This window comes from Komagataella phaffii, chromosome 1 (assembly GCF_000027005.1).
Source record: "Komagataella phaffii GS115 chromosome 1, complete sequence".
NCBI lineage: Eukaryota > Fungi > Ascomycota > Pichiomycetes > Pichiales > Pichiaceae > Komagataella > Komagataella phaffii.
The window spans coordinates 685,971-712,691 of NC_012963.1; the positions used below are offsets into that span (position 1 = coordinate 685,971).

General features: G+C 40.3%; 12 protein-coding genes across 12 annotated transcripts; 7 read left to right on the top strand and 5 right to left on the bottom strand.

The window, feature by feature from the left end:
* Positions 1-4,371: 4,371 nt before the first annotated feature.
* PAS_chr1-1_0076 (40S ribosomal protein S22) lies at positions 4,372-5,057 on the bottom strand (the record flags this gene model as incomplete). The annotated part of the gene is made up of 2 exons (XM_002489671.1): positions 4,372-4,631; positions 4,925-5,057. The coding sequence occupies 2 exons, from the start codon at positions 5,055-5,057 to the stop codon at positions 4,372-4,374; spliced, it is 393 nt and encodes a 130-aa protein (XP_002489716.1).
* Positions 5,058-5,434: 377 nt separating this feature from the next.
* Positions 5,435-8,488, top strand: PAS_chr1-1_0077 (uncharacterized protein; the record flags this gene model as incomplete). The annotated part of the gene is made up of 2 exons (XM_002489672.1): positions 5,435-5,470; positions 5,525-8,488. 2 exons carry the CDS (start codon positions 5,435-5,437, stop codon positions 8,486-8,488), a joined length of 3,000 nt encoding a protein of 999 aa, XP_002489717.1.
* Positions 8,489-8,930: 442 nt separating this feature from the next.
* Positions 8,931-10,925, top strand: PAS_chr1-1_0078 (Regulatory subunit of type 1 protein phosphatase Glc7p; the record flags this gene model as incomplete). The annotated part of the gene is made up of 1 exon (XM_002489673.1): positions 8,931-10,925. One exon carries the CDS (start codon positions 8,931-8,933, stop codon positions 10,923-10,925), a length of 1,995 nt encoding a protein of 664 aa, XP_002489718.1.
* Positions 10,926-11,045: 120 nt separating this feature from the next.
* On the top strand, positions 11,046-12,299 carry PAS_chr1-1_0079 (Non-ATPase regulatory subunit of the 26S proteasome; the record flags this gene model as incomplete). Its single annotated transcript, XM_002489674.1, has 1 exon — positions 11,046-12,299. The coding sequence occupies one exon, from the start codon at positions 11,046-11,048 to the stop codon at positions 12,297-12,299; it is 1,254 nt and encodes a 417-aa protein (XP_002489719.1).
* Positions 12,300-12,567: 268 nt separating this feature from the next.
* Positions 12,568-14,944, top strand: PAS_chr1-1_0080 (uncharacterized protein; the record flags this gene model as incomplete). Its single annotated transcript, XM_002489675.1, has 2 exons — positions 12,568-13,805; positions 13,831-14,944. 2 exons carry the CDS (start codon positions 12,568-12,570, stop codon positions 14,942-14,944), a joined length of 2,352 nt encoding a protein of 783 aa, XP_002489720.1.
* A 50-nt stretch (positions 14,945-14,994) lies between these two features.
* PAS_chr1-1_0081 (Mitochondrial inner membrane transporter, transports oxaloacetate, sulfate, and thiosulfate) lies at positions 14,995-15,960 on the bottom strand (the record flags this gene model as incomplete). Its single annotated transcript, XM_002489676.1, has 1 exon — positions 14,995-15,960. One exon carries the CDS (start codon positions 15,958-15,960, stop codon positions 14,995-14,997), a length of 966 nt encoding a protein of 321 aa, XP_002489721.1.
* Positions 15,961-16,055: 95 nt separating this feature from the next.
* PAS_chr1-1_0471 (uncharacterized protein) lies at positions 16,056-18,678 on the bottom strand (the record flags this gene model as incomplete). Its single annotated transcript, XM_002489677.1, has 2 exons — positions 16,056-17,955; positions 17,987-18,678. 2 exons carry the CDS (start codon positions 18,676-18,678, stop codon positions 16,056-16,058), a joined length of 2,592 nt encoding a protein of 863 aa, XP_002489722.1.
* A 437-nt stretch (positions 18,679-19,115) lies between these two features.
* Positions 19,116-20,105, top strand: PAS_chr1-1_0082 (RNA-binding protein that carries poly(A)+ mRNA from the nucleus into the cytoplasm; the record flags this gene model as incomplete). The annotated part of the gene is made up of 1 exon (XM_002489678.1): positions 19,116-20,105. The coding sequence occupies one exon, from the start codon at positions 19,116-19,118 to the stop codon at positions 20,103-20,105; it is 990 nt and encodes a 329-aa protein (XP_002489723.1).
* Positions 20,106-20,479: 374 nt separating this feature from the next.
* On the bottom strand, positions 20,480-21,976 carry PAS_chr1-1_0083 (Kinesin-related motor protein involved in mitotic spindle positioning; the record flags this gene model as incomplete). Its single annotated transcript, XM_002489679.1, has 1 exon — positions 20,480-21,976. One exon carries the CDS (start codon positions 21,974-21,976, stop codon positions 20,480-20,482), a length of 1,497 nt encoding a protein of 498 aa, XP_002489724.1.
* A 188-nt stretch (positions 21,977-22,164) lies between these two features.
* PAS_chr1-1_0084 (Protein involved in ER-associated protein degradation) lies at positions 22,165-23,754 on the top strand (the record flags this gene model as incomplete). Its single annotated transcript, XM_002489680.1, has 1 exon — positions 22,165-23,754. One exon carries the CDS (start codon positions 22,165-22,167, stop codon positions 23,752-23,754), a length of 1,590 nt encoding a protein of 529 aa, XP_002489725.1.
* Positions 23,755-23,924: 170 nt separating this feature from the next.
* On the bottom strand, positions 23,925-24,584 carry PAS_chr1-1_0085 (Hypothetical protein; the record flags this gene model as incomplete). Its single annotated transcript, XM_002489681.1, has 1 exon — positions 23,925-24,584. The coding sequence occupies one exon, from the start codon at positions 24,582-24,584 to the stop codon at positions 23,925-23,927; it is 660 nt and encodes a 219-aa protein (XP_002489726.1).
* A 1,128-nt stretch (positions 24,585-25,712) lies between these two features.
* PAS_chr1-1_0086 (Co-chaperone for Hsp40p, anchored in the ER membrane) lies at positions 25,713-26,669 on the top strand (the record flags this gene model as incomplete). Its single annotated transcript, XM_002489682.1, has 1 exon — positions 25,713-26,669. One exon carries the CDS (start codon positions 25,713-25,715, stop codon positions 26,667-26,669), a length of 957 nt encoding a protein of 318 aa, XP_002489727.1.
* Positions 26,670-26,721: the final 52 nt, after the last annotated feature.

Consider the following 26,721-nt stretch of genomic DNA (forward strand, 5'->3'; position numbering starts at 1 on the left):
AATTACTACTTTATTGAACTCACTCTGCACGTGCACCTCTACATCATACCATGCTCTGCGCGCATGGCCAATGGTCTATATGACTAAACTCTCTTGGATAGTTCACTTTCCTCCAGTTATCTGGTCATTTTGTCTTTTTACTTCTCTACTTCAAAGTCATTGCCAATAATGCAATTTTAGCCGTTTTCACTTCCAATAATTTTCCACCAAAGGTGGAGACAAGTAGACGCGATAGCGAGATAGCCAATGACCATCTTTTTGACCAGAATAGTTTGTCCCAAGTTACTCCTAACCAGCTGCAACACAGAGACTGTTTTGGTAGATATTTAATTCATCTGATCATTTTAACGGACCGAAGAGATCTTCTTTGTCAATTACTAAAGAATCCCAATTTAGATATCCGTGTCAAGGACAAGCAAAGCGGTTGGAACTGTCTTCATTATGCATTACATTTCAGAAACTTTCTCATGGCTGCCATGATATTGCAGTCCTTAAGCTCAAAGGACAAAGAATCTCTTATTAAGCAAAAAGATTTAGACGGCTTTACTCCCCTGGACATACTTAGCTCAACTCATATCACTTTTTTTAAACACTTGCCAATTGCAGTAAATTTTAAGGGAATGATCAGTGCTCCTCGGAAAAACCAGAAGGAAATGTTTGTATTTGATTCGAACACCAGAGGTGGCTCTGATATACTGTTTTACAATTCTCAGTCACTCTCGCACTTGTTTGACTTTGTTGACCATGAAACTTTAATCTCTTATCCATTGGATTTGCTTCACCAATTTAAAGAGGCCCAGCGCGGAGCGTCTCTTCTAGCTGCACCAAGAATCGTTCAGTTATCTTTATCAGCAAGACACATTTTACTGGCTACTAATGATGAGTGCGGCAATCTGTTTAGTTGTGGCTTCAACAACTTCGGACAACTTGGAGATGCCTCAACTCACTCTTCCAAACTGTTCAAACCAATTGAGTTTTTCAAAGACAAGAAGATAATTCTTACTTGCTCATCCAATGATCACAATATAGTCATTTCTGCTGATAATGAAGTGTTTACATGGGGTTTGAATTCTGATAGTCAGCTCGGGTACGAAGTTGCTTTTAATTCCTTCATCCAGCGGGAACCTTTCAGCAATGTACCCAGACAAGTTACAACTGGAGATTGGAAAGGATTTAGAAATCTGATTGGCTGTTGTTGTTCCAGTAAAGCTACTGTTGTGTATTCAAGGAAAGAATTATTCCTCTGGGGACAGAATAACGGTCAGTTTGGTTTCACTAACCTTAGACAAAATACTCCCAGGTCCCTTTCTTTCAATTATGGGCCAATAAAAGAAGTGTTCATGACGGACAAGTTCCTACTTGTTTTAGTGGATAACCAAGCGGATCTTTATATTTACATTAATGGGTTCCATCACAAATTGAATGTTCCGTTGATCAAGAATTTTGAAAAGTTCAACTTTGATTACTTCAAACCCAAAAACTACATGTCAAAGAGATCGATCAAACAAATAGCAGTCAACAACTCTAGCAAGGGAAGATTTGCCATTCTTTATGATTCCGGTGAAATACAGAAGGTGACTTTTGACCATGAAGCCCTTGGAAAGGAGCAATTTGATTCTTCACTTAAATTTAAGAATTGCTGGATTCCGTCCAAGCTGCATTTGAGAGCAACTGATGTGAAAATTTCATCCACAGGTAAACTGATTATATCCTGCTTTGATGGAACCGTATACAAGAGCATATCAAGATCGGAATCTACATCCATATCAGAAAAGTTTTCAAAGCTAGTTGGAATTAATGCAGTATGCAAGATATATTGTGATAACAACTTTCAAACGTTTGCTTTCATAAGGGATGAGCTTGACAACCTGCCTCATGAATTACATGAGAACGACTTTTTCCTTGATTTTGCAACTTTGTCTCCTTTAGTCCATTTTGAACAGAGAAGAAAATCTAAACAAGTTTTTGATCAATCACTTACACAACGTGCGTCGTTCCATACTGATTTCGTGGAAACAGTATCCCTAAGAGATAGGGACATTGATGAAACAACCCTAGATGAGGACTTATTCAAACGTAAAAGGGATTCAAGATGGGTACCAAAGAGCAAATTTGAAGATAGATATTCAAACCTTTCGAATATAGACGAGTCAATCCTGAAGGTTCTTGATAATACTGAGTTTGAAAGTCTTTATGCGTCTAAATCAAATTTTGATAAAAAACTCTACGACTGCTGGTTTTGTACAGTTGACCAGAACGGAATTGAATCAATCAAATTTGGCTGTCATGAGTCTATTCTTGTGGCACGCTGTCCTGCATTAAAAGAACTGTTCGACGGCAAAACATTAATTCATAAAGACATCCGGATGACTTACAACTCAAATCGAAGTACTATCAATGTAGGTCCAAATGTAACAAGGCACAGCATTTTGATTTTCCTACACTTTGTTTATACCGGGAAGTTTCTCAAAGTTTGGGATTCTTTTCCCTTAAACAAAACGCCTCAAATAATCAAGGATACTAAAGATTCAGTCTCAAAGCTGGCACAATTGCTTCAGATTATTGACCCTTTTGGCAGAATAAACTCCAGTCAAAAGCAGATTGTTACCCAACTTAGGACAATAAAACAGGCTGTTCACACCGATACAATAGTGAAGCTGGCAGATGGACATATTATCCATTGTCCTTCTTCACTATTGGCTGTAAGATGTGCTTACTTTGAATTGCTGTTTGATTCATGGACACTTCCAACAGAAGAACATGGCGGAATAACGTTCAAAGTTATAGACTTTAGCCACGTCTCCATCGAAGCGTTCACCGTAGTGCTTAATTTCATTTATGGTGTTCCATTTATGGATCTATTCAATGACGCAGTTTATCATGACTCATCGAGTTTCATCAATTTCGTGTTTGATGTTATGGAACTCAGCGATGAATTAATGCTTTTTGACCTCCTTGATATAGCCCAGTTAGCTATTAAGGATTTTGTCACTATAGAGAACGTGATACCCATTCTTTTGAATGTACACCAGCTGAATGCTACTCAGTTATTCTATTGTTGTGTTTGGAAAATTTATGTGAATATGGACCTCTTTATTTTCAGTCCCAAGTTGTACTCATTGATTTCCGAATGCGACGAGGATCTTATAAGTAGAATAGACTCTTTATTCGAGGAGTTCGATCGATTCAAGAATACTGGCATGTTTGTCAAAGATAATTGGTATAAGAAGAATGCGGAATTGTTAGTGCAGGAATTCCTTGAACAACATGACAAATACAATTTGAGATTCATGCCAAAGGGATCTAAAACACTGTTTGAAATTGAAGATAATGTGAAATTAAAAACACGGTCAGCTTGCGCAATCAATTCGAACAGTACAAGAAATTCAATGGTTCAGGAACTTAGGCGGAAAGCTAAGGGTCAGGATCCCGTCCCCACTTTTGAAGAATCAGCTGCAACCCAGGACAGATCTAATGAGAATGAGTGGTATATTCAAGTTCAGAATGGTAGACGCAGATCAAGCCGGAGACTGACTGAAACTGAGACGTTGACTCCTCCTCCTTCCAATTCTAAACAGGACCTTCAGCTGTCCAGTCATAAAGGTTCAATATCCGATAGTATGAACTTGCCTCGACAAAGTCAACGAAAAGGATCCAGTGATGCCTCACGGGTGGTAAAATCAGATGCTACAGAAGGTGACAGCGTAACTCCTCTTGAAAGGTTGATGACCCCTAAGCTTGAAACTAGTCCTGACATGATTCCTATTAAAGTAAAGGGATCCTTTAAAGCTAACAAAGAGGAAAGGGTAAGACAGCAAAAACTACTATTAGAACCTGAGCCTATTCCGGTTTCAGCACCCATCATGACCAACCCTTGGACTAGACGACTATCTAATGGGCTTTCTGCATCGAACCTAGGAAATTCATTACATTCATCTCCACCATCATCCTCATCCTCAATTTTAGGATCAAAAACACCATTAAGTTGGAGTTCGAGAATCAATCGCACTAAAAGCGTCAACCTCAATGCTTTACCCTCACTGGATCAATTCTCTTTGGGGCAACAGAAAAAGACCAGCATTATTGAAGAACCTGTTAAATCAGAAGAAACCACTGTTTCCTTGAAGGATGTGATTCAGGAGCAAGCATTTGAAAAGTGGTGGGAAGAGGAAAGTTTGAGGGTGCAAGCTCAGATGAAAAGTATGGAAGCCGATAGTGTACCCCAAAAGAAAGATAGAAGCAAGAATAGGCAAAAACAAGGAAGAAACAGGAAAAACAATCGAAATCGAAATAGTCGTCAGGAAAACCGTTGAAGGCATCTATGGTTCCAACATCTACGCAATAACTTACATTTAATACATTACATTAGATCTAGTAAACGAATCCTAAAATCTTACCAGAAACATGCTTCTTTCTAGCCTCTTCATGATCCATAATACCGGCAGAAGTGGTAAGGATCACGTAACCAAACTGTCTTGCTGGCAATAAGTTGTCGGTCCATCTCTCAATGTCTCCAATCTTGACGTTGAATCTAGGAGAAATGACACCGCATTTGTTCAATCTACCATTCAGCTGAATAACAATCTTACCAGCCCTATGGTCATCAATGAATTCAAATTCGCCAATGTAACCTAAATAATAGTTAGTAAAAGAAAAAACTACCCCTTGACGAAATACATTGTGGACCCATGTTGAAAATGTCACAGAGACCTAAACATCAAAACAAAACGATATTGAAGCAATGAATAGAATCCGAAAACCCTCTTTTTTAAACCCCTATATTTACTCTTCCGAAGACTTAAAAGACAGCCAACCATGGGAAGGGACAAACCATCCAGTTATCAATTCGGTGAACTTTTTTTTCATAATTCAGTAGCTATGGTGGATCCACAAGTTTCATCTTCTATCTTAAAGTGACACTTACCGTGACTTTGCATAACGGTCAAAAATTTGACAATAACTTTGGAAGAAGGTCTGATCAAAACTTGACGCTTACCGGTCTTCTCGGCATTGTTGATGGAGTTAAGGGCATCTGCTAGTACGGAGGTTCTAGTCATTTTTTGTTTTATTCTATTCGAAGGTTAGTATACGTTTCCTAAGGCTACATGAGTGTCCCGTTAAGGATTCATGAACCGGCTTGTTATGAGGGTATCAAAGGATCACTACTTCCACACTTGGAACTTTATCACTTAAGCCTTTAAGATAACAAATCCCAAATGAGAGTCATTCACCTTAGATTTTCTCAAACAGTGGTTTTCATGTTGGGTACACAGCATGTTCCAACATGAACTTACAATAAGGAAGATAGTGAGTGAAAGAAAAGTTTTCAAGATTCATGTTTTCAATAAACAATAGTTGGTAGTGCACGACAATATAATTTATCTACATCGTTAAGCTCGCGCACACGAACTATAGGACATGATCGTCTAGGTACATGAATATAGATCAAACACGAAAGGTTTTCAGAGAGGTAAGTAAGGTAGTGTCCGGTTGCGCGTATGATCTGTTATACTAACCTGAAAAGTTAAAACCTTGTTGTGTGGAGCTCTCTAAAGTAGCATTCTTAAGCCAAGAGGCACTAGTGAATCATGATCCAAAAAGTCTTACCAAACTCCTAGAAAACGTTTATAATGAGCTTGACAACCAGCAAAATTTGTACCCCAATTTAGAGCTTTCTGCTCAATTGACTGATTATATTTTTCAACCAATCGGTGTTCTGTTAGGCCATGACGATAGAGCACTACAGGAAGTTCATTTACAAATGATTTTCAAGATTCTTGAAATATTAGTCAGACGAGGTTGGTCTACGGATAGGTCTGATGGAATGAACGAGAAAATTGCCACTTTAATTTTGTTTGTTATTGGAAAAGATCCGCTGTTATACAAAGGAAAGATAACTCGAGACGATGAGTTGTTATTGAGTGCATATAACTGTTTGTCTACTTGTTTGGATAATATGATCAATTTGAATGACGATTCATTGTTGCATAATGTTGGTAAGCTAAGTCATCTGATATTAGTATCACTAGATGCATTGAACCAAAAACATTCCAACTCTCAATTGAGTGTTACTATTCTTATCTCATTGAACAAAATCTGTGTTTTAGTTTATCAAGGAGATCAATTGGCTCGGATTCTACCTGGAATAGTGTCAAGTCTAGTCAAGACTATCAAGAGTCCCGTGCACTATGAGGTGCTTTTGGAATGTCTAAATTTACTCAGTTTTTTAGTGGAAAGAACGTTTAATGACCTAAATTTACATGTCACGCATCCTTTAGATAATTTGAAGTTGCAAGATTTGGAGGGTTTTGATAACAAGTTGGTTGTGAATCAGATGGGCGAAGGAAATAGAAATACGGACTGGTTAGAGGTCACTGTCAAACAGCTTTATCAATCGTTGAAAACAATATCACCTGTTATTTTGACTCATCATAAACCCCAGGTAACGCTAGCTTGGCTTGAATTTGTACAGGCCGTGATAGAAAAGTGTCCTATTTCCTTGGGGACCCTGATACCATTTTTAATAGACTCTTTACTGCAACTGTTTCCCACGCATTATGAAACATGTTCACGAATCCTAAGCCTCAACCGGTATTTGGTACAAGATACTTTGAACGATTTGATATTGTCAAAGATACAAGAAATACCGTCTAAATTGAACACAGTAGACGAACAACAAAAAAGAATTTTTCTCAAACAACTATCCTCTTTAATTCATTATGTTGATCAGCCGCCTCCAGCCTTATTACAAGGGTTGCAAAATGAGTTTTTCAAGTATCTGATAGGACAGAGAAAGAAATTTTCTGCGCCTGTTAAGACTATTCAAGAAATATCTGTATCGCTAACGCTTGAGGCGGATAGCTCTCAATTAGCATCCTTAGTGCCGTATGAACATGATTTGAAGAGTCTTCTGCTAAGCTTGGGCCAAATTTTGCCTGATTCTGCCGTTCAATCATTAATCACTGAGTTTACCCCAATGAATAATATCAATCATGTTTTGGATAAGTCGGTATCAGTTTGGATGACTAGTGAAATGCTGCTGGGACGCTCGATGCAAGATGAAGTTTCAGAGCTGGTTAAATTTGACGAGTCTTCCAGGGATGACTCCATGAAATACTTGATTTTAGAAACTGCTAACGAGTTGATCGACAGTTGCGATTTGAATACCCCTATTACTCAAAGTAAGAAGAATACCTTACTACTGAATTTGAAAGCCATCAATAATATAATAGATATAATGGGTAGCGAGTTCACCGAAGAATTGGTAGGCTCGTTATACCCAATTTTTGAGCTATTAACTGCTCAAGATATAGCAGTAAGAACATCGGCCAGATATGTTGTGGAAAATATTGCCAGTAAATGCTATAATGGATCTTTGGTCGATCTGGTCTACAAAAATATTGACTATCTGATCGATGGAGTTTCTTCCAGACTTAACAGTGAGATAACTCCATATACAAGTTCCATTTTAATGGTACTGATTGAAATTGGAGGTGTTGACATTCTCGATCAACTGGGTGATTTAATCAGTACAATGTTTACGCTGTTGGACTATTACCATGGCTACACTGTGCTCTGTGAGCAATTTTTCGAAGTTTTTCATAAGTTGGTAGATCAATCTTCCGTGCTCATGAGGGGGTACACGTTCTCGGAAGAGAAGCAGACTAATACTATTTGGAGAATGAAGGATCGAGAGGCGATGGGTGAATTTCTGACCAAGTACTGGGCTACTGTTCAGCGTACAAAAATTGATATCCCGGATACCTTGGAGGAACTCACTAGTCACCCCAATAAACCTTTTGGAGATTTGGATAGTGACAAAGACAGCGATGATGAAGAGGAACTTGATATTAACGGTATTCAATCTGAGCCTGAAGTGGAAGCAAGAGAGGTAGTCAAGGAATGGAAGTCGCCATTTACTCCAGATGTCTATTTTATGTTCCAAACAATGTTACAATATGGAGATAGACTGGTCATGCATGATAGTGTAAGACTTCGAATTCAAATCATTAGTTTATGGAACAAAATCTTCCCTATACTGAGCACGTCAATAGATGATATGTACCCAGTCATTTCTGACTTATGGCCAAAAGTTGCAGAATTTATTTTGCAGGAGAAAGAGATGCGATTGATGATTCCCACATTGGAGCTGGCAACAACAATAATACAGTATGGAGGACAGTTCTGTTGCAAACGGTTTATTGATTTGTGGGAGTCACTTTCGAAGAAAAAACTCTTGGCCCAAATTCATAAGAAACATACACTGCCAGAGTTTGAAGAAAAGATCTACTATCGATTGATGGAGTTTTTGGTTTTTTCCTTGGAAAGACTCGGTACTGGAGTACCATCAGAGATTAGCATGAATATTATTAAGTACACGATTACAAGGATCGACGATGAATCCAAATATGGGTCTGTCCATGATGATATTGTATGGTACTTGAAGCAGGATGCTAGTGTTGTCGGAGACAACCTGTTAACCAGCTAGTAGCAATACATGTATTTAGAAACAAAGTCCAGATAATTTATAAATTACTACACTTAATATCTCTTATATTATAATGCTCAAAAAATATTTTTATTTGTCATGTTCTTCATGTTAGCGAAAAGAGCCAAGCTAAAACAAGCCATGCTTTTTTTCTTTCTCCCTCTAATCCGTAATCGTATAGCGCCCAAAAAACCAAAAATAATCTTCATTAAGCTCCTCCTAACCGCAGGAGCAATCAATCGTCGTAAATTTTTTTGCCACCTAAGGAGAGTAACAATTTTGCAGCCTTTCCTCTGATCGATCTAACCTTAACGTCGTTCAAGACTTGTCCGTATCCCGCAAGTCAGTAAGGGACTAGGATTACCTAAGCATTCTCCCCCAGCATCAGTTAGATTCGAGCCAACCAATTTTATTTTACCTTCTCTTTCCCCAACTAGAGACAATGGCGTCCCAGACCAATTTATCCGAAGTCTTTCAAGGAGGAGCTACTACATCACAGCATGTAGATGCTAAGGATGAAGACCACTTCGAACAAACTTCCTTCAAACTCAAAAGAACAAGGTCACTAGGTCTGTTGGATGACTTTATCCAGCCCACTCAGAAGTTGGTGACCCAGAGTGACTTTGTATCCGACGACACTGTTTCCAAAATCAACACTGGGACTAAATGTGATTCCACCACTGGCTCTAAGACGTATATGGATTTGGGGTCAGATCTTGGTTCGACGGATATTGTTGACGGCAACGGTAACGACTCCGCCTATAAGCAGACCCAAGATGGCAGCGCCGAAAACGAAGAACAGAAACTGACAGAACCAGATAATCAATCAGAGAAAAACGAAGCTCCTAATTCAGCATATGCGGCTTTTGACAATCTAGTGTTGACACACGACGATAACGACCTGGAATATGAACCATCCAAGCATGTGGATTACCTGTCGCACAATTGGAAAGAGTCTGATATCTTCAAGTCTTGGAGGTACGTTGTACTGAAGAGGAAAGATGTTGCAAATTCTTCTAGATTGGAAAACGCATCTTGGAGAACTTGGGCTCAGGCAAAATACGGACTGAAGACTATTTCTCCTGAGTCTGTTAACTGGTATAAAGACAGTGATGTTACCTGGCTCTACGGACCTCTTTACAAGGAACCTCACAAGCAAGATCTTCTAAGAGAAGATTCCTCCTCGAACTTGTCCATGATGAAGAACAAGAGGTCCTCTAGTGGAACCAATCTTCGATCATTGCCCAAGACGAACTCCTTTCACGATAGTATTGACCTAGATAAGATTAACAACAATAAGGGTAAGAGAAGCTCTGCCCATGACGATAACACTAATGACAAGAAACACAATGACACAACACCTATAGATGATGATCAACCAAAGTCGATTTTGAAAAAGAAAACCATAGGTGAGATAATGCTAGAACAAGCCACTTTTTACGCTAACAAGAACAGGTTTAGGGGAAGCCCTGTGTTGGACGCTCATCAGCAGCCTGAATCTCCTATATCTTTAAGCAACAATACATCTAGAGACCATATTGGTGATAGCTTCTCTGTGGATTCTCCAACCCCTTCAATCGAAGAGAAGAAAGATCGTCACATCCACTTTAACGATAGAGTGGAGCAATGTATGGCAGTGGACCTCAGCTTCGATGAGGAGGATGATGAGGAATATTATCAGGAGCCAAGTTTGGTGAACAAGTTTTTGGACACAGAATCTAATCAAAAAGAGCCCCAACATTTAGAATATGCTGAAGATAGTACGCATAATGATAGCTATGACGAAAACAATGATGATTATGACGATGAGGATGAAGAAGATGATGATGACGATGATGACGAAGAAGGTGGGTTCTTTTTGCGTGCTAGATCTCCATCAAATTCTTCTTTGCATCACCAAGGTCTTGCTCAACTTTCCATGTCTAATTCTGGAGAAACTCAAGGCAAGATAAACTCTGACAATAGTAGTTCGTGTTCGACAACTACCAGAAGAAGCATAATAGAGATTTTACCGGCAACAACGTTAAAATATGGTTCTGACGATGACGAAGAGTATGCCCTCTCTCATAATGTTAATACTAGCAGAGGGTACGACTACCATTACGACTATAACACCGTTTATGAGGCACAGACGGTTAATGATGACAACTTAGAGGTTTACGATGTGCCATCAAATATTGATCTGGCTTCTAGCATTCCTGTTCCAAAAGAACTTGCTACAAATATTCCTGAAACTGCTATTGGATTACCTAAGACCGTTGGAAACTCGAGGCCTGTCCCTCCAGAAACCACAACTGTGAAAGCCAACAGGTTTATGTTAGCAGACTCAGATTCTGATACCGATAACTCGAATGATGATGATAGACCAATGGTCAACTCCAGAAGCTCTGGAAGTTATGCTTCTCTAAGTGATATCGTTTCAAAAATGGGTATGTAAGGTATATATGTAATTATTTTAGGTTTCACACGACATCTTCCATCTGCTCTCACTCTCAACTTCGATATCAGATCGTTGACTTTCTTTGAGTGGCAAAGACCTTCTTACACTAAAACATAGATGGATAACGACGTATCGACAATTCTTACCACCTTGCGACTGGAAGCTGATGAGGAGTCAAGCCCAGTGTTTTATACCTTGGAAGACTTGTACGAGAGAAAACTTTGGTATCAATTGACCACCACTTTGGATGAGGAGTTTTACCAAAGTAATAACATCATTCATGGTCTCAAATTGAGATTGTTCGACAGATTCATCACCAAGTTTTGGGACAAACTAAATCGATTGAAGCTGGTGGAGTTTCTACTACTGAGTTTGTCGGATGACCAGGACTTAACTGATGATGAAGCCCTAGAGATCTTGTCCTCATGGAAGGCAAAGATCAAGGATGCATTTACAAAAGAAAGCCGAAGGTCTGGTACATCAGAGGACGAGGAGGGCGTCTCAAATCTAGAGTACGTTCAATCGTTGATCTATATAGACAGCGAAATTGCCAAACTCAAACTTGGCTTTGAAGATCAGAAAGAGGATGCCAAAACCATGATAGATGAAATATCTGAGAAGTTAGAAAGTCTAAACTCAGTTGACAACAAGATTAATGCCTCCTATTATAATACCTTGGGTGAATACTACAAAATCAACAGGGACTACAACAATTTCTATTATACCTCCTTACTGTATTTGGCATGTGTGGATGAAGATTTCAAGAAAGAAAAAATTCCAAGCAGTGTCCAAGAGGCATTTTGCTTTGACTTAGCTGTGAGCGCATTATTGGGTGACAAGATTTACAACTTTGGTGAGCTCATCATGCATGAACATCTGTTTGAGGTGTTCAACAGTCATAAGAACCTCAAATGGCTCTATGGTTTGGTTCAAACGATAAGCGAGGGAGACTTGAAAGCATTTGAGAGTCTGATTGAGACCAATAAAGGCTACATTACAGAGCAGTGTCCAGTTTTGCTTGAAAATATAAACTTTCTTCAGCAGAAAATCTGCATAATGGCCCTAATTGAATTGGTATTCTCAAGACCTTCTAACGAAACAATGCTTCCATTTTCAGAGATCATCAGCAATATTTCACTTCTTACTACAGATGATGAAGTGGAATACCTTGTCATGAAATGCCTATCTCTAAAGCTAATTAAAGGCTCGATTGATCAGGTCAACAGTCAAGTGAACGTCACCTGGATACAGCCGCGTATCATGAGCAAGTCTCAAATCTCCAAGCTCCAACAAAAATTGAAGGATTGGAATGTTAAGATCGGAGAGCTGACCACCATTTTAGATAATGCTGGAAAAGAGATTTGGGTATAGAGTATGTCGTATAGATTTCATAGCGCAAGATTACGGATGTACAGTTTTGGTAACGGTCGCCATCGAACGTGGAAATGGAAAGTGAATCTTGCCTTCCAAAAATGGAACACCCTAACATTACATTAGAATGGCAAAACTACCTCGACCCTGTAGAATCTACCTTAATAATCAGCACCTAACTAGTTATAACGATAAGGGATCGGAGTGTAAGTCCAAAAAGAAACCTTGCCTAGAGTCCAGCTTTCTAACAACGATCAGTAATGAATTTATGAGAGACTCAAATTATAAATCGGTATCTTCGAACCGCGCAGCAGTGAGCATCACAACCAGTCTGTATGATCGGAGGGCGTTGGATTGTACTTCTGATAAACCTTTGGTCAACTCCTTGAATCATCTTACGTTTTTGCTTTCAACAAGTGGCAAGGTAAGAGAGACTGTGTCTACTGATGGTGGTTTGGAGAGGCTGATTGATATACTGCAAGAATGTCAACAACCTGAGTCCCCGAAACACTGGGCACTTGTAGGATGGAAATGGACTTTGACCTTCCAAAGTTTGGTCTTCATAGGTACAAGGGGAACCGAAAAAATAAGGAGGAAAGTGGTACAAGCTGGAATAATTCCAATATTGGCCACTATCTTAGATAACTACCTCTACCAAGCCTCAAAGGGAAACAGTAACGGTAATTCTAATGTTACTAGTACCAGTAAGACTCCCATGATAGAATCTGGGCCAGTTGGTAATGTCTCTCCAGCTGACGCAGTAATGGAAGATCATACAATTGTATCTACTGGAAATGAAATGAACATTAACGACTTACCTCTAGAGCTGAATAGTATTGACGATATTGGTGAAAATAAATCAAGTGTGTCAATACTTAACAATAACAATGACGAAAATCCGCTAAATTCTCCAACTAACGATTTATTGGATGACAAACTTTCTTTTGCTTCGTTTTTAACTGACTTAAACGAAGGTGCGGGAAATACAACTCAGGAGCTACTGGATTACGTGAATTTATCGGATTTGAATGATAATATCATCTCCGAAGTTGTGAAGACGCCCGCTATCAACAATATATTGTCAAACATGAACAGAAAGAGCATCTTAAAAGAGTTCAGGCATTCGACCCAACTGAGATTGATTCGCATTCTTTACCCCAACGTTTCAGTCCAATTCCCCAGAGTATTCAAGAACGGTATATTAGTACCAACAGCTGATGATGTGCTTTGGTCTCTGCAGCTGCTTGCTTTTATATCCAAATATTCATCCTTGAGGCATGAGCTTAGTAATACCTTCATCATCAAAGGAATGAGCCTTCGTGCAAAGGAAGAAGGCACAAAACAAAAGAACTCGCCACTTCATAATAACATCACCTTGCCAGCACTCGAAATGGATGATGATATTCGAAGTGTTTCTTATGAGGAGGATATTGAACAGAAAGATCATATAATGATGGACGTTGACGCTGCTTTTGACGATACTAACCCTCTCAGTGACATCCATCAGTACTTGAACTCATATAGAAAAAAGTCAAGGTCTAGCCAAATCAACCGATTATATCAAATGTAAAGTTAATCTCGATTGTTTGATACAACACGAGCTGGTCAGGCTAAAGAAAAGAAACTCAGATCTTTTGAAAGAAGAGCATGATGCATTAACTTCTCAATGGTGTTATGATACTTATGACTTTTGGCAAGAAGATGGCCGTAAATCGCAGGATCTTGACCCGGCTGTGTTACCATATATGCAATTGAATATTTTTCCTCTTGTGGAGAAGTTCACGATCAAATCTGAGTACTTGAAGGACATTTCATACTGGTCTGGTGTTATAATGAGAAATTCTTGTCGAAAAGACGAAACGAGGGGTGGTGTGAGGCAATGTGCCTGCATATCCTGTGGAAAATGGGAAACCATGCCTAAACAATTTGCCAAGTGCCGAAGATGTAAACGAACGAAATATTGCTCCAAGGAGTGTCAATCGAAAGCTTGGGAGTATCACAAACATTGGTGTGTGGCAGTGCAATCTGGTTCGTCAGCTTCTAGTTCTGTTAACCAATGTTCTTCACAAACTGAGCAAACATCCTCACAGACTGAAACAGAAACACAGTCTCAATTATCAACACAGACACAGGAGATACCGAGAGATGATAGTGTCAATATCAACACACAACAAACCAGCGATGAACATCAATTGGATCATGGATCGATGTTTTTAAGAAGGAGGCTTACTCAGGCACCCCGATTTAGTTCTCGTCCACTAACCCCAGCATCCGGTTTGCAAAGGATCCAGGCTTATTCTGGTGAAAGTTCTGACGAATCACAAACAAACGAACAAACTTTGGCCCTAACAAACTTACTCCGCAACTATAATTTACAATTAGAGGAAATTGAGCGACGTATGTCTGAAGTGGAATCAAACCTGGTGTCAACGCAACGAGAACAAGAAGCTGAGGATTCTACCGATCAAGATCTTCAACAAGATTTGCAAAATGAAGCACAGTCTCTACAACGAGAATTGAACGAACTTTTAAGAGCTCATCAACAGGTACAATCCTCATTCGTATTCCAGCGAACAGCATTAACCCGTTCGATAAATTTTAGTCAAGAAAATAACACTAGTTCGAATGACGAATCGAATAGTTAGTCGTTTCAATTATCGATAATATTATACACATTAAGTACCACCTGACTCGGCTAAAACGCAGAGAATAAAGTCATTTCTACCCCTTTAACCAGTTTCATAGTCTGTTCCATGAACACCAAACACAAGATTGTATGAGGTGCCACCCTGAGTATTTGGGCTTCAAATCCTTTGTAAAGAGCCATAATTCCTTCCACTTTGACTATCTTGATTAAACAGTCCAATGGTCCTGAATAAAGCTTTGTCTTTTGGTTGTAAATCCTTGTCAAGATCACATCCCAGGGGTTCATAACAACGGATACTCCAATTCCTGCAAAAAGGGAAGAAGTAAGGTGCAATCCTGTACCCTCTTCCATTATTTGATTCTTCAAAAGTTCGTGTTTGGCAAAGTTATAAATTGGAAGTTGTACCGAAGATCCGGCAGCTGTCCTTATGATTGCTGCATCTACACCCTGAAAAAGCCCCATGAATCCACTCTGACGATAAATAGTACTCAAACCATTCCATACACCACGATAGTGCGTTTGTTGGCCAATTTGTATCGAATTCGAGTAAGATTGCATTCGAGTCTTAACCAGAAATAGCGGAGAACCAACAGTGGCACCAGCAGCACCAGAAACAGCACCAGATATTACATTAATTGCTGTGTTTTGAACTGTATGGGGGTCTCTTGATGGATACATTAATCGGTTCAAAGTATTCCGAATAGGTTCATACAATCCTAAACGACATCCATTCAATCCCAATTGGTAAATCCATGCAGAAACCAGCCCTCTCTGGCATCCTTTTATTCCTTCATTTCTATACACCACCAGAACACCTTGAATTGGGTTCTTGTAAGGCCTTGGAACATGTGCATTTTTTGCTGATAGCTCTCCTTGAAGCTGCATTCTAGTTTTGACAACTTCAATTGGGTTGGTTATTGTAACTGCACCACAAGCAGCAATACCTCCCCCAAAGAAACCACCAATAACACTTACCTCCTGCGAGGCGGATTTCTTGTGGGGTCTTGCACTCATCAAATAAAACTTAGAAATGAAGGCGTACACCTAAATGACGATTGAAACGATAATACGGCCGGAAAAAACTGTAAAAAAAAAAGGATTAATACTTGTCACGTGATGCTGAACGTACTCCGTTCTTGGCTAACACTACGACTTCTGCCATGACGTGAACTGGACGGGCCAACCTTCCTGATCAAACTCGCAATCACTGATCCTTCCTTCGGGCAAGTTGTTGAATTATTGTAGTTTAACACATTGGAATATTTTGAATGAAGCTCTCGTTTAATATTATATGCAAAATCTCTTCTGAAGACTGATATCAGCCCATGATTATCAGTAGAAACTATTATGGATGATGCAAGGTCTGGAGGTGGTCTCTTAGGGTCAATAGCATAATAGAGTAAAAATATTGAGTCATTGCTGCGTTCCAATATCCTTGAGCTTTCAATAGGAGCAAATACCGCATCGTTACATTGAGAATGGTGGGCATGAAAGGATATGCAGTTCTTTTCTTTGTACAGACAGTACCCATCTTTGAAAGTATCCAAAGTGCTGGAAATACTGAACCTTCTTTTCTTCTCCGCTTCTTTAGGCTGCGAGAGCAGATATTTCTTGGTACCAGATTTGTCTTTATACCTGTCCTTATATGCTTGGGTCAGTTTCTTCCTGTCTATGAAGTGCCAAATTCGAAACCAATGGTCTTCAGAGCCACTGATCAGATATCGGGTATCTTCGCTTAGATGGGGTTTTATCTGAGAAGAGCTATTGGTGTAGCCTGTGTATTTGACTTCCAGAGACCTACTGTTGAAACTAAACATTCTGATGGTGGAGTCATTTCTGGCAATTATAACTTTCCAATCCATACCATTCGGTATATGTGGTACTGGAGCTGGGGATGGAACTACGATGGGACTGTAGTTCTTAGCCAAATGTATAGTTATCCCAGTAATTTTTGATCCACTTTCTCCTGTTGACGAGGCATGCCTTCTCTTAGTATAATTTTTGAGATCAAACTCGTAGGCAACGTCAAGTCCACGGGTTACTAAGCAGATACATTTACCTGAGAATGTACCTACAAGTAAGTGCTCACCATTAGGAGAAAAACATGTTGCAGTGATCAAGTCAGAAACAGTTGTCTTGTAAAGGGCTTCTCGGTCCAGTATGGACCAGAAGCTTAAAGTCTTGGAAAGTGTTGCGCTCAGAAAGAACCGGTCATCAGTGGGGTGAAATTTGACACTTGTGACGAAGTCGTCCAATTCGTAGGAGTCAAGTACTTGATCCCTATCAACATGCCATAAATTGACAGTTCGGTCCATAGAACCGGTTAGAATAAAGTTATTCTGAGACCAATTGAGGGATAGAATTTTAGCTGAGTGGCCTTCAAAAACCCTATAAGGTTTGCTGTAAAAAACAGGGGCCATATGAATGGAAGACCCGTTTTTTAAAGACTCGTTATCTGAGGCTATTTGCTGATTCGTAGATGAATGTTCCCTGTGATCGAGGTATTCTGTATTTATTCTTTCGATCAGGTTAGAGATGACTTTGTAAACTCTCAGCACGCCATCATCCCCAGATGATGCCATGTATTTCCCATCGGGACTGAATTCAATATTCGTAATGGGTTCATTGCTATCTTTAATTTCTTGTGCTCTGAATAACCGTTTAAAGGCCTTAGGTGCTGCTGCATTTTTTCTGAAACCATTGAGATACTTTGGCTCAACCAGCAATTGCCGTAATTGATTACTGACCTCCGACTTAGCATTCGGATCAAGCGTGTCAAAATTATCACAGTTTTGTAGTAGCTGTTCAATCTTTATTGAAACAGTTTTCAAGGTGGTCTGTTCTACCGGCAAAAGAGTAGTATCATCCGTACCTTCCAGATGCTGATCCGTGTCCAAGATTATATTTGGGTTTCTATCCTTTTCATTATATCGTAAGTAGGAATCAGAAGCAGAGCTATCTGTAGTCAGGCTATAAGCCTTCTCGTCGAGTGGCGGCATAGGACGATTGCTCTGGCGGAAGTGTAGTGGGCTTGGTTAACTTGAAATTCAACTGTTCGAGAAGTAGGGCCCTCACTTTTGTATCTTGATAAACCGAATTATGAGAACCGAAATCTGCAATTACGCTTAAAACGGAAGAAGGAAATTTACGTTCCAGTTTGTTCACCAACAATTTGGTTTGCCGAGGAGATAGCAGTTCATCCGCAGTACTATGCACGAAAAAGAAGTTTGTTTGAGGCAATTCTTCGGCTTCAAAGGTTACCGTCTCCCAGTCTCGATCTTTATGGGCCTCGGTAACAAAGGAGAGATAATCAGGATACTCTAGAACCAATTGAGGAAGATCGTAGATTCCATCCAGTAGTACTACCAACATGATGTTAAGCGGCAGAGAATGCTGTAATGATTGAAGAACTAGTGTAGCTCCAACAGAATGCCCGCTCAAACAACATGGAAAGTCATTGATCTCCGAGTGAATGAACTTAAGAGCTTTCAAAACGTCATTCAGGTGTTCAGGATGCTTAATTTCGGGTGACAATCGATAGTCAACACTGTAGCAAATTATTCCCGTTTTTGATAACTCATTGCCAAACGCATCAAAGTCTGCCGCTGTGTTTGAAGGGTCTCTCCAGGCTCCTCCATGGATGAAAATACAGCACGCTGAGATTTTATCCTTGTTAGGTGGCTGATATACTCGTACCGACTGGCGGTTATGTTCACCGTATTTCAGGTCCATTTGTGGTGTGTATCGGCGATGAGTATCAAAGAACGCTGAAGATTCAACGAGTGCGGTGCTTACAATACAAGACAATAGGAGATGAGATGAGCTACAGAAGTTTCCCTTGCAAGACTTGGTTCGCGAGATCTCCTTCCAATCATTGAGCTTTGTGCACCCACGATCAACTTCTGTTTTGACCTTTGTTTAGACTGTTACTCTTCACTTTATTATTATTCACATATTAGCCACTTAAACCTTGAACTTTAGGCTTCAAAGCTCAGTGAGTATTCTCATCTCTTGCTTGTCTTTTACAGCCGTTTTCTCCTTATAAAGCGTCCCAAAACATCCACTCTGGACAATACACTACTGTAGTGCAACACCCAGAACAGTGTGCCAATTTTTCTTCAAACGCCACCTTCCCTCCCTCCTTCTTTACAACCCAACAATAATCAAAGATGTCTGATTTATCCACATCACAGTTGTTTGTAAGACCATTACCTGGTGATGTTAGGCCAGAAGAGCTGCAAGATCTCTTCGGAAAGTTTGGCCCCATAAAGGAAGTCAAAATCATGCGTGGTTACGCGTTTGTGGAATATGAAGAAGGAGCTGATGCTTCCGCTGCTTTGGAAAACCTAAACAACACTCCATTTGGGGATCAAGATCTCCAGATCGAGTTCGCCAAGGAGAAGCCAAGTTATGCTAAGCGTGGTGAAAACAGGGTAAAAGTAACGAATATTCCAGAATCCATCGCATGGCAAGACCTGAAAGATTTTATTGCAAAAGAGATTGATATCCTTCCTACCTTTGCCCGTCTGAACAGACACGACGAGCCACCTACTGCGACCTTAGAATTCAACAACAGGGAAGAGTTGGAAGCTGCTGTTGAAAAGATTAATGGTATTGTTTTGGAGGAACACACTTTAACTGCTGAAGAAGACACTTCCCCTTTTATTCCAATGCCTGGTAGAGGTGGTTTCCGTGGAGGTCCTAGAGGTGGTCGTGGTGGCTTCAGAGGCGGACGTGGTGGCTTCAGAGACGACTACAGAGGTGGATTCAGAGATGACTACAGGGACGAATTCAGAGGTGGTCGTGGAGGCTTCAGAGATGATTTCCGTGGTGGATTCCGTGGTGGTCGTGGCGGTTACCCTCCAAGGGATGATTTCCGCGGTGGATTCCGTGGTGGTCGTGGTGGTTTCAGAGACGAACCAAGAGGCGGCTTTAGAGGTGGTCGTGGTGGCTATCCTGCAAGAGAAAGTTTCAGGGATGAGTTCCGTCCTCCTCCTAGAGATGACTACAGAGATGAATATAGAGCTCCTAGAGATGATTATGGTCCACCTCCTCCAAGGGATGATTACAGAGATGGTTACAGAGATGATTATAGAAGAGATGCTCCTCCTCCTCCAAGAGATTACCCACCAAGAGACAGATCTCCATCCAGAGCTTGAATTTGAAAAATATCCATATCCTGTGTTAGTTTAATTTTTTTTGATATAGTATGCCCTCAAAGCAAGAATGGCAAGTGTGAATTCATAGTTACGCAAGTTGTTCCGTCTCAGTTAGTAGCCAAGTTTATTTGAATTATGTTTATATGAGCAGTAGCTTGTACTCAAAGTCAATGTTGGATCTCACCTTTTTCAATTGATGACCAGTAGTTTCATGATATTCCTTCCGATAATCCCTGATATGGTAAGTTATTTTGTTTTATCGAATTTATTTTAGTTCTCACCCTATCATCAATATTTCTATTTTGAGGAGTTCTATTGGGGACGTGAAGGCTGGCCCTTTCCTGTCCAGATACAACCCTCTTCCTGTAAATAGTCTATAGAGCATATACATCTTCATCCAAATACTTTTCTATCATTGAACTGACCTGAGGATCCCAAACTTCCTTTTCGTTGATAGGAACTTGCTCCAGCTTCGTTTCATCACCTTGTTCAAATATCTCATGGATCTTTCTGTTCTTTCGTATTATATCTTTGTTGTGAACTTCTATCAGCTTTAGTAACTCATTTGAGTACTCTTCCATTGCAGACATCCTCTCAAAATACAGTTTTTTGGTCAGGTTAGTCTTGTACATTAGTGAGTCAATGTACTTTTGCTCATACTTGATGCGGTTACGTAAAACTTGATATTTCTTGGTGCTGAGACCGGAATCCCCCTTCTGGAGCTTCTCAATAAACTGAAGGAGTTTCATATTTTCTTCTTCTTGCTTGCTTACCAGTTGTTGAAGGTCACCTTCTAGCTCAACTTTTGATTTATTTTGAGTTACCACATTTGTGATCTTAGATGCTGTTTCTGAGTATCTCAAAGTCGACAATGTCTCTTCATGTTCGGTGGGGGAAAGACACGATATCATGGCTGTTTGACTGTTACCACCGATGCTCTCTTTCAAAAGCCAGGTTAGAACACTTTCTCTATAGGGAATTCCTTTGGTGCCTCTTCTACTAGAGGAATTTGATAATATGGTGAGGATTCTTCCCAGAGTAGTCAGCGACTTGTTGATATGACTTCCCTCTTTGAAACGTGCTTCGTTGTGCACATTAGTTCTTTCACTTCCGGCTAGATCAACTAATCGCAAATGCGACTCCAATTTTTCGTGTTTGGTTAGATTTTCATCTAAATATCGTTCCTGCTGCAAGATGATTGTAAAGATAGAGTGGGATCTAGAGGATGTTTTGTTGGCTATTGTACTTGCAGTCTTTCTTTTCATACTACCTCGTTTAAGATAACTCATCAACTCTTCAAAGTCTTTCAGGGGGAATTCCTGCAAATTTTCAACGTAGGGAGTGTGATTTTTGGTTTCCCTTACTCTGAGTTTGACATTGTCATTCGATAAAAGGTCGTAGACAACCTCATTGTAGATTTCACAAAAAGAGATCTTCAGATGCAACAGGGCATTCTGTTTTTCCAGCATACTTTGTTTTAAAATGAACAATTCTCGTCCAAGAGAAGGGACCAGCCCATCCAACTTATTCCCCATCATTGTGTAGGTTTTACCAGAGCCTGTCTGACCGTAGGCAAAAATGCAGCTGTTGTAACCATTCAGGCAATTGTTTAACATGTCCTGTCCAATCAACTGATATAAGGCATCCTGACTTACGTAGTGAGGATCACTTTCTTCAAATGACCAGAGTGATCTGTGAAATTGGAATCTCTTCGATTCCTGGGTCGAATGTCGTGATGTCCAGACCGTCGTATGCTGATCCGGCATTTCAACTATGCAACTATTATTACCATTTTCAATCTCCCTGCCAATCAAAGGCCTTACTCGTGTAAAAACTTTTATTCTGGCTAGACCTGACGAACTATCTGTCATCCTGGCTGAAAAGGTAAGCTGGAATAGTAAACAAAGCACAGCTCTTTGACAAATACAAATATCTAGGTCAGGTGACCATTTGATAACGTGAAGTGTATCACGTGCCCATCGATCGGCCTTACTTCGTGTCTTTCACTATCTACCCATGTCGTTAGCCTTATTAGATACCAAGCCAACTAACAGGCAAGATGCTAACTCCAGAACAAGAAGAAAAGCTGGCACAATTTCAGGAAGTAACTTCATTTGAAGATGAACAGACAGATAAAATCGTCCGACTTTTGGAACACACGTCGTGGAACTTAGATCTCGCCATTTCAAGATTTTTTGATGGCAATATTGATGTTCCAGAACCGATTCCAATTGAACCCCCTCATACAGTGGAGCCAGATTTTGACTTTACCTCTTTCTCATCAGAAAATGTTCTTTTGTCCGATATCATGCCGAAATTCCCCAAAGCAGTGCCGATTTCTGATACTTGGAAATTTCATGGAGGCCTTATCTCAGATCAGATTCCCCAAAGTACTCAGGTGCGTAAACCGTTCAAAACTGTCATCTTTGTTTTCATGCTATTACCACGAGCATTTTTCTTATTGGGAACAGGCATTGCTAATTTACTTAACTGGATATTTCCCGGGTTTTTGAAGGCTCTTGAAGGTATTAAGAATCCAGATGAAATACCGTCTGAGCCAAAGTATCAGTATATAAAACAAGAGGAAGGAGATGGTTCCAAAGAAGCCTCTTATTTGGAGGATACGCAGCCACCAGCCAAGTTTGAGGACTATTTTCAATCTGTGATTGGTGAACCTAGCGATTTGAATATTTTCTCCGGTGAGTTCAATCAGGCACTTGAATATGCCAAGACTGAACTGAAGTGGCTTCTTATAATTCTTGTCAAGTCTGGCACAGTATCCACCACAAAATTTTTAAAAAGAGTGCTGAATAGCCCTGAATTTTGTCGTTTTATCGATGAGAATGACATCGTGTTGTGGCTTGGAGATGTTAATTATGCTGAAGCGTTTGAAGTGGGAAAGACATATGGAGTGCACACTCTACCACACATTTCCCTTGCAGCCAAGGTCTCAGCCCTGAGTAACACTATACCTTTGATGTCCATTGTTCACAAGTCACATCACACCCATATTCAAAGCAGTACTCCGGAGAGAATCTGCAATCGACTAAAGACTTTCATTGATCATTATGAGCCTCAATTGGTCAGCCAGAGATATGATAAGCAGGAGCAAGATTTTGCAAGGCTTATCCGACAGCAACAAGACGAAGCCTACGAAGCTTCCTTACAGAAAGATAGAGAACGGGAGCGTATAAAAGTGGAGTTGATCCAGCAAGAGTTGGCCAAAGAATTGTTTTTAAAGTCCAACTGTCTCAAAATAGAGGATCACCCTTCTCTTATCAAAGATAGTTATACTACTATCCAGTTTCGTAATCATCAAGGGATGCGAGTAATTCAAAATTTTTCACAAAGTAGCACCTTGTTTGACGTCTACGCATTTGTTGATAGTAAGATACATTTGCGAGAAGAATCAGAGAAGAAAGGAATAACCCAAGAAGAACTGCTTGCTGAGTTTAAAAGAGATATTTCACAGCTTTCGGAGATTGACTTGTCCAATTACGATCATTATTTTGAATTCGAGTTGATTTCACCATTGCCTCGTTATAAGCTGACACCTAGTAAGGACATATGCTTGAAAGACGTCAAAGAACTATGGCCTAATGGAAGCGTTTTGATAGAGAGTTTAGGTGACAATTCAGATTCTGACTGATGCGGGCGGTTCGCCAGAGGGTTTTGACAGTACAGGATCTCGGATCGGATTTATAACCAAACCGAATAAATAGGAATTAGGACGAAAACAGGACTTAGTTGAGAGAAGCAAACTATAGTCACCTTAGCATTATCAAATTAGAGTAAAAAATTGACAGATAAAACTAGAAACTAAGCATTCTGGGCAGGAGGTGCGGCCACTGGAGCTGGAGCCACTGGAGAAGCAACACTATCTCCAGTTGCTTCCTCCTTGTCCGCAGGACTGGACTCAAAATCACCAACCGTGGGGGCAACTGTTGCTGGAGATTGGTCTAATGTCAAGAAACCGACTGGGGCACGCACCTGAGAAAGGTAACTGCCACTTCTGACAATTGGAATCACAATGTTGATTGTCACAAGGACCGCAGAGAGTGTATACATGACCCAACTGAAGGCACCAAAGGCGACGGCAGCTTTTGAAACATGACATCGGGATCCAAACTGATAGTAGCCCCATCCATAACTGGTTCTTCTAGAACAATGGATGTCTCCCCACAAGTCTGCCATAGCAATCCATCCTGCAAACCAGAAAATGTTCAAGATGTACTCAAAAATAGCCACGAAGAAAGGTGGAATCTGTGTAGAGTAATCAGTAAAGAAAAGATAAGGCCCAACATAGCCTAGATGAACCAGTGAAAACACGCTTGTAGCAACAAGGAAATTACCTCTTGAGTAGCTCATATTGTTGATGGAAGCTGCTGACAATCCCAAAGTAATTATGACAAAGAGAAAGGTAACACTTCTGATAATTATAGCACTGAGTCTGCTAGAGAGGGTTGAGAGAACTGACATATTGATAGGATATGTGTTGGTAAGTGACAAACAAGGTTATATTAAATAATGGACGAGAATCCATGAGGGGCCAGGACTCTAGCCCTTTTATAAGAAATCCCAAGAAATTTGAGTCAGCCGTAGTCCAATTAGGGGAACCATACAGGGTGCATGCATGCAATATTGTTGCTCACAAGTACATACCCAGCTAACACACAACATCAAGGGAGGCGCGATCTGTTTGTCCACGCAGGGTGCAAGTCAAAGAGGCTATACTATCTACCGCCGCGACTCATCGAAAATAAACAACAATAGAAGTCTAGACGGTCTGCATGTCTGATAGAAATTGCTTTGTAGGTGAATTGTGTCAAGCCATAAACTAAGTCAATGGAGCATTCTAGTCAATTGATTCCGTGTTTGAAGTTCGCAATTCACCCATCATTTCCTGACTAGGGCTGTGCCCCAATTATGTGACCAACTTTGTTTTCGGTTTTAATTCTGCTGGTAACTGTGTTTGTTTTCATGTACGAAGACACGTTCGCTAATATTGATTACGTCAGTGATTAATATATTGGGGGCCATTATGCATTTCTCACGCAATAGTTTCCTGCCAGATACTCAGAAACTGTTACCTACTACTTATCCACGGAATGACTAAACGAGGCTGATTAGGGCTATCGGTTCTTGGCAACTCCCCATTGGCTATTCTTAGGGCCAAGTTGTTACTTTTATTTTCATCATGTTCCCGTTCTTGTCTTAGTTCTTGAAGATCGGCTTTGTCACTTAACGTTTTGGCATAGGATAAAGATTTCCGAGATTGCTCGTCACGACTGATGAGTTGTGGAACTATCTGCCCCCTTTACTCGCTTTGGAAAACGTCAATCCAGAACGTCAATCCAGCAGACTAGCTGCTCTCCGTACGTACGCACTGATAACCAGAATTATCAGTGCGTCTACTCCCTTTGCTAAGATTTCCCTCTCAGTTTACGGTACGGGCCCCCAGGAAGGCAGTACGTACTGTACCCTCTTCTGCTTAGCGATTCCTCCTAGATATTTCCATCGCAATTTTCCAGTTTCGCGCCTTTTTATTTCGTACACCTGTATCAGACTCCTTTCACTGTCCCCAGTTGACATCAAAGTGGCGACAACATGAGTGAAAAAGAATATACCAAGGACCAAGAGGAACTAGTCGTCAAGCTTCTTCGTATAGATCGTACAGATTACTATAAAATATTGTTCGTGGAAAAAAATGCCACGGATGTTGAGATCAAAAAATCGTATAGAAAACTTGCCATCAAACTTCACCCCGATAAGAATAAACATCCAAACTCTGCCGAAGCTTTCAAGAAGATTGCAAAAGCTTTTGAAGTACTGAGTGACGAGGGTAAGAGAAGGATATATGACCAGACCGGTCAAGATCCCGACTCAAGAGGAGGTGGTGGTGGAGGTGCGGCTCCCACAGCCAATGGATTTCCCGCCGGTTTTGGTTCCGGCCAATTTAGAGGAGCCCAAATGCCTCAAGGTTTCGAAGATGACATATTCAGGATGTTCTTTGGAAATGGGATGGGTAGAGCTGGTGGGCCGCAACCTAGAGTTTTCACGTTTGGTGGAAACGGGTTTTTCCCCTTTGAAGAAGTTCCAAGAAGGCGACCAAGAGCTCAACAACAGCAGCAACAGCAAAGACAACAACAGCCGTTCTTTGAACAAATCAAACAGTTACTCCCCATTCTGCTGGTGTTTGTGCTCCCCATGCTATCCAATCTGCTCACCCAACGTGATTCCACCTCGTATCCAAATTTCAAAATGCAAAGGAAAGACCCATATACAGTACAAAGAGCTACTCCAAACTTCCACATCCCTTTTTATATCACCAAAGACTCTTATAAATCTTTAAAGGAGGGTCACAAACTCAGCAAGTTTGACAAGTTTGTGGAAAACTACCATATCAGCTCTCTTAGAGACTCTTGTGAGCGGGAGCAGAATCACAAGAACAGACTTATTGATGAGAGCAGAGGCTTTTTCTTCACAAATTACGAACAATTGGAACAAGCTGAAAAATTTCCTTTGCCTCACTGTGATCGACTCCACGAAATGGGATTACTATAATTTACAATGAATACATGACTGGGGGCACGGTACCTATTTATATAATATAACT